Source organism: Onychostruthus taczanowskii, unplaced genomic scaffold (genome assembly GCF_017590055.1).
Source record: "Onychostruthus taczanowskii isolate IOZ18803 unplaced genomic scaffold, ASM1759005v1 scaffold525, whole genome shotgun sequence".
Lineage (NCBI taxonomy): Eukaryota > Metazoa > Chordata > Aves > Passeriformes > Passeridae > Onychostruthus > Onychostruthus taczanowskii.
In genome coordinates, this window is record NW_024502847.1 from 6,429 (window position 1) to 12,694 (window position 6,266).

At 62.8% G+C, this 6,266-nt stretch overlaps 1 protein-coding gene across 1 annotated transcript in view; it reads left to right on the forward strand.

Moving 5' to 3' along the window:
• Positions 1–1,312: 1,312 nt before the first annotated feature.
• LOC121342285 (protein Wiz-like) overlaps positions 1,313–6,266 on the forward strand; it is a gene marked incomplete at both ends in the record, with an annotated part of 21,936 nt that continues 16,982 nt past the window's right edge. Inside the window, 4 exon segments of the mRNA XM_041416587.1 lie at positions 1,313–1,373; positions 2,401–2,461; positions 4,520–4,584; positions 4,704–6,258. Coding sequence (XP_041272521.1) covers positions 1,313–1,373; positions 2,401–2,461; positions 4,520–4,584; positions 4,704–6,258 — 1,742 coding nt within the window.

Here is a 6,266-nt window from a genome sequence, read left to right on the forward strand (position 1 = left end):
TTGTATTGACTTGGGTTTCGTTGCGTTGAGTTGGGTTTGAATTTTGTTGAGTTGGGATGAATTTTGTTGAGTTGGGATGAATTTTGTTGAGTTGGGTTTGGTTGGGTTTGGTTTGATTGAGTTGGGTTTGGTTGGGTTGGGTTGAGTTGAGTTTGGTTGAGTTGGTTTGGGTTTGTTTTCATTGAGTTGGGTTTGGGTTGGGTTGGGTTGAGTTGGGATGAATTTTGTTGAGTTGGATTTGGTTTGGTTTGGTTTGGGTTGAGTTGAGTTTGGTGGAGTTGGGTTGGGTTTGGTGGAGCTGGATTTTGTTGGGTTGGGTTGAGTTGAGTTTGGGTTCGTTTTCATTGAGTTGGGTTGGGTTAGGTTGGGTTAAACCATTTTGGGAATGTTGGGGTTAAACTCCGGGGTTGGGTTTGAATTTTGTTGAGTTGGGATGAATTTTGTTGAGTTGGGTTTGGTTGGGTTTGGTTTGATTGAGTTGGGTTTGGTTGGGTTGGGTTGAGTTGAGTTTGGTTGAGTTGGTTTGGGTTCGTTTTCATTGAGTTGGGTTGGGTTGTGTTGGGTTAAATAATTTTGGGAAGTTGGGGTTAAACTCCGGAATTTTGGGAATGTTGGGGTTGTTCTCCATTTTTTGTGACTCCATCCCAGCCTCCTCTCCCCAGAGCTGGGATAACGGGATCCTGGAACAGGGATTTTCGGAATGTTGAATGGGGATTTTGGGAATGGGAGCAGGGATTTTGGGAATGGGAGCAGGGATTTTGGGAATGGGAGCAGGGATTTTGGGGATATGGCTCCATGCCGGAGCTCTCCCCAGGGCGAGGAGAACGGGATCCTAGACCAGAGATTTTGGGAATGTGGAGCAGGGATTTGGGAACGTGGAGCAGGGATTTTGGGAACGTGGCTCCGTGCCGGAGCTCTCCCCAGGGCGAGGAGAACGGGATCCTAGACCAGAGATTTCGGGAATGTGGAGCAGGGAATTGGGAACGTGGAGCAGGGATTTTGGGAACGTGGCTCTGTGCCGGAGCTCTCCCCGGAGCCGGGATAACGGGATCTCCCGGCAGCTTTCCCGGCAGTTAAAGTGCTTAGCGGCGATTATCCCAATATCCGTCGGATGCTGCTCCCGGCACTGAGCCCTCCCCGGCCAGGCTGGGAAATCCGGCACTAATCCGGCTCGGCTGTGCCGGGACAAGCTCTGGGAGCGCTCCCGGCCGCCCCGGGGCTGCGGTTTGCCGGGAAAGGCGTGCTGACCCGGTCCTGGCCGTGCTGACCCGGTCCTGGCCGTGCTGACCCCGCTGTTCTCCGTGTTTTCCAGATGAGCCCGACCCCGCCCTCTCCGGAGCCGTCCCGGCCGCGGCTCACCGGACACCGCTCGGGTGAGTTCTGAGGGACGGAGCAGCCGGGAGCGGCCAGGGGCTCCCAGGCTGTCCCAGTTCACCCTGGAGTGACCCCAGTTCACCCTGGAGCCATCCCAGCTCCCCCCAGGCCATCCCAGTTCACCCTGGAGCCATCCCAGTTCACCTTGGATCAATCCCAGTTCACCTCAGGCCATCCCAGTCCCGCCCAGGCCATCCCAGTTCACCCTGGCATGATCCCAGTTCACCCTGGAGTGACCCCAGTTCACCCTGGATCCATCCCAGTTCCCCCTGGAGCCATTCCAGTTCACCCTGGAGTGACCCCAGTTCACCCTGGATCCATCCCAGTTCCCCCCAGGCCATCCCAGTTCCCCCTGGATCCATCCCAGCTCCCCCTGGATCCATCCCAGTTCCCCCTGGATCCATCCCAGTTCCCCTGGATCCATCCCAGTTCACCCTGGAGTGACCCCATTTCCCTCTGGATCCATCCCAGTTCACCCTGGCCTGGCCCTGCGCGCCCCGCTGTTGTCCTGGCCGTGCTGAGCCGGTCCTGGCCCTGCTGACCCGGTCCTGGCCGTGCTGACCCGGTCCTGGCCCTGCTGACCCGGTCCTGGCCGTGCTGACCCGGTCCTGGCCGTGCTGACCCGGTCCTGGCCGTGCTGACCCGGTCCTGGCCGTGCTGACCCGGTCCTGGCCGTGCTGACCCGATCCTGGCCGTGCTGACCCGGTCCTGGCCGTGCTGACCCGATCCTGGCCGTGCTGACCCGGTCCTGGCCCTGCTGACCCGGTCCTGGCCGTGCTGACCCGGTCCTGGCCGTGCTGACCCGGTCCTGGCCGTGCTGACCCGGTCCTGGCCGTGCTGACCCGGTCCTGGCCGTGCTGACCCGATCCTGGCCGTGCTGACCCGGTCCTGGCCGTGCTGACCCGGTCCTGGCCCTGCTGACCCGGTCCTGGCCGTGCTGACCCGGTCCTGGCCGTGCTGACCCGGTCCTGGCCGTGCTGACCCGGTCCTGGCCGTGCTGACCCCGCTGTTCTCCGTGTTTTCCAGATGAGCCCGACCCCGCCCTCTCCGGAGCCGTCCCGGCCGCGGCTCACCGGACACCGCTCGGGTGAGTTCTGAGGGACGGAGCAGCCGGGAGCGGCCAGGGGCTCCCAGGCTGTCCCAGTTCACCCTGGAGTGACCCCAGTTCACCCTGGATCCATCCCAGTTCACCCTGGATCCATCCCAGTTCACCCTGGAGTGACCCCAGTTCACCTCAGGCCAGGGGAGCGGCCAGGGGCTCCCAAGCTCTCCCAGTTCACCCTGCAGAGATCCCAGTTCACCCTGGATCCATCCCAGTCCCCCCTGGAGTCATCCCAGTTCCCCCGGAGTCATCCCAGTTCACCCTGGAGTGACCCCAGTTCACCTCAGGCCATGCCAGTTCCCCTGGAGTCATTCCAGTTCACCCTGGATCCATCCCAGCTCACCCTGGATCCATCCCAGTTCACCCTGGAGTGACCCCAGTTCCCTCTGGATCCATCCCAGTTCCCCTGGATCCATCCCAGTTCACCCTGGATCCATCCCAGTTCACCCTGGAGTGACCCCAGTTCCCTCTGGATCCATCCCAGTTCCCCTGGATCCATCCCAGTTCCCCCTGGAGTGACCCCAGTTCCCTCTGGATCCATCCCAGCTCACCCTGGATCCATCCCAGTTCACCCTGGAGTGACCCCAGTTCCCTCTGGATCCATCCCAGTTCACCCTGGATCCATCCCAGTTCACCCTGGATCCATCCCAGTTCCCCTGGATCCATCCCAGTTCACCCTGGAGTGACCCCAGTTCCCTCTGGATCCATCCCAGTTCCCCTGGATCCATCCCAGTTCACCCTGGAGTGACCCCAGTTCCCTCTGGATCCATCCCAGTTCCCCCTGGATCCATCCCAGTTCACCCTGGAGTGACCCCAGTTCCCTCTGGATCCATCCCAGTTCCCCTGGATCCATCCCAGTTCACCCTGGAGTGACCCCAGTTCCCTCTGGATCCATTCCAGTTCACCCTGGATCCATCCCAGTTCCCTCTGGATCCATCCCAGTTCCCCTGGATCCATCCCAGTTCACCCTGGAGTGACCCCAGTTCCCTCTGGATCCATTCCAGTTCACCCTGGATCCATCCCAGTTCCCCCCAGGCCATTCCAGTTCCCCCTGGATCCATCCCAGCTCCCCCTGGGGATATCCTGGTTGTGTTTTCCCAAAATCCCATTTTTCACCCCAGAATTCTCTTCCAGCCCCACGAATGAGGAGCACCTGGAATTCCCAAGGGTATTCCCAAGGTTCTTACAGCCATGGCAGAGTAGGATTTGTTCCCCTCCCAGATTTTTGGGAATCCCCCACAAATCCTTCAACCCCACTCCCAGCGAACCTCAGTGCTCCCCAAAACGCCGTTTTTCACCCCAGAATTCCCTTCCAGCCCCAGGAATGAGGAGCATCTGGAGTTCCCGAGGGCTCCTCCAGACATGGCAGGGTGGGATTTGTGTCCATCCCAAATTTTTGATTTTCGGGAATCACCACAAAATCCTTGAATCCCGCCAGGGTCCTTCCTCTTCTGGGAAACCTCGGTGCTCCCCAAAATCCTATTTTTCACCCCAGAATTCCCTTCCAGCCCCACAAATGAGCACCTGGAATTCCCAAGGGTATTCCCAAGGGTCTTCCAGCCATGGCAGAGTAGGATTTGTTCCCCTCCCAGATTTTTGGGAATCCCCCACAAATCCTTCAACCCCACTCCCAGCGAACCTCAGTGCTCCCCAAAACGCCGTTTTTCACCCCAGAATTCCCTTCCAGCCCCACGAATGAGGAGCCCCTGGAGTTCCCAAGGTTCTTCCAGCCATGGCAGGGTGGGAAGGGCTGGTTTTGCATCCAGCCGAAACTTTTGGGAACCCCCCACAAATCCTCGGACCCAGCGAACCTCGGTGCTCCCCAAAACGCCGTTTTTCACCCCGGAATTCCCTTGCAGGCCGGTGCCCGAGGAGCACCTGGAGTTCCCGAGGGTATTCCCAAGGCTCTTCCAGCCATGGCAGAGTGGGAAGGGGTGGATTTGTTCCCCTCCCACATTTTTGGGAACCCCCCACAAATCCTCGGACCCAGCGAACCTCGGTGCTCCCCAAAACGCCGTTTTTCACCCCGGAATTCCCTTGCAGGCCGGTGCCCGAGGAGCACCTGGAGTTCCCGAGGGTATTCCCAAGGCTCTTCCAGCCATGGCAGAGTGGGAAGGGGTGGATTTGTTCCCCTCCCACATTTTTGGGAACCCCCCACAAATCCTCGGACCCAGCGAACCTCGGTGCTCCCCAAAACGCCGTTTTTCACCCCGGAATTCCCTTGCAGGCCGGTGCCCGAGGAGCACCTGGAGTTCCCGAGGGTATTCCCAAGGCTCTTCCAGCCATGGCAGAGTGGGAAGGGGTGGATTTCCCTGGGGCGCGCGGCCGGCCGACGGCGCGGACCAAAGCACTTTAGAGCGACGGCCCGGCCCCGGGGGCTCGCCGGAGCCGCCGTCCCCCGAGGAGGAGCGGCCCCGCGACGAACCAAAGCACGCCGAAGGGCTCGGCGCCCAGCGGGGCCGCGGGGGCGTCCAGAGGTCGGGCTGGATCTCCAGGAGCCCCAGCCCGTCCTTCCAGGAGCCGGCGCCGGACGCGGCGGCCTCGCGCGGCCCGGCCTCGCGCAGAGCCAAAGCCAAAGCCTCGGAGGGCTGCCGGCGGAAAGCGCCGGCGGCCGAGCCGCAGCCGGCCGAGCCGGGCTCCGCGGCCGAGTGGACGCTGCCCGAGCTGGACGTGGTGGGCAAGCAGTCGTGGACGGTGAACGCCGAGGACTCGGTGGAGCGGCTGCTGCCGGAGCCGGCGGAGGTGCGGCCGTACGCGTGCGGGGTGCTGCTGGAGGAGCCGCGCAAGGACGAGGAGCCGGAGCGGGAGGACAGCCCCAGCGTGTTCACCTGCATCGAGTGCAGCATCTACTTCCGCCGCAAGGAGCACCTGCTGGAGCACATGCTGCAGCACAGCCGCGGCGCCGAGCGCGGCGCCGACGCGCCCGCCGGCCGCTGCCGCTTCCGCTGCGGCGAGTGCGGCTGGGCCTTCGCCGAGCCGGCGGCGCTGGAGCGGCACAAGAGGCTCCACCAGGAGTCGCGGGAGAAGATCATCGAGGAGATCCAGAAGCTGAACGAGTTCCCGGACGAGGGGCGCGAGGCGCGGCTGCAGTGCCCCAAGTGCGTTTTCGGCACCAACTCCTCCAAGATCTTCGTGCAGCACGCCAAGATGCACGTCAAGGAGAGGAAGGAGCACGCCTCCAGGAGCTCCGGCCTCTTCGGAGAGCTCCGCGACGGCGCCGGGCGCGGCCTCTACAAACCCTTCCAAGCCGACGAGCTGCCGGCGGCGCCGGCCGGCAAAGCGCCGAGCGCCTGCGTCCTCTGCGGCTTCCCGGCGCCCAACGAGCACATCCTCAAGGAGCACCTGAGATACGCCCACTCCCACTTCTCCTGGCAGCCCGAGACCTTCGAGGACGATCCCAACCAGCCCGGCACCAGCCGCGACTCCTACAGCCCCGGCCGGCCCGCCCGCTTCGCCGACGCCGAGCTGCTGGGCAAGGGCGACAAGGGCTTCTCGGAGCGGCTCTTCCCGCCCCCGTGCCGGGAGGGTCCCTCCCTCTACGACCCCGCCTTCGGCTTGGGCCCCCCCAGGCCGGACAAGGGCGACGGGGCCGCCAAGAAGGAGCCGCCGCAGGGCTTCCACCACGCCAGGAAGGCGGCGCCGTATTCCCACCAAAGCTTGGGGTTTGCCGCGTTCTCCCCGTCCAAAGCCTACTCCCACTCGGCGCTGCAGCAGCTGAGGAAGAGAGCGGCCACGCAGCAGCCCGAGGGGGACGGGGACGACCGGCGCGGCCGCCCCGCGGGGCCGGAGG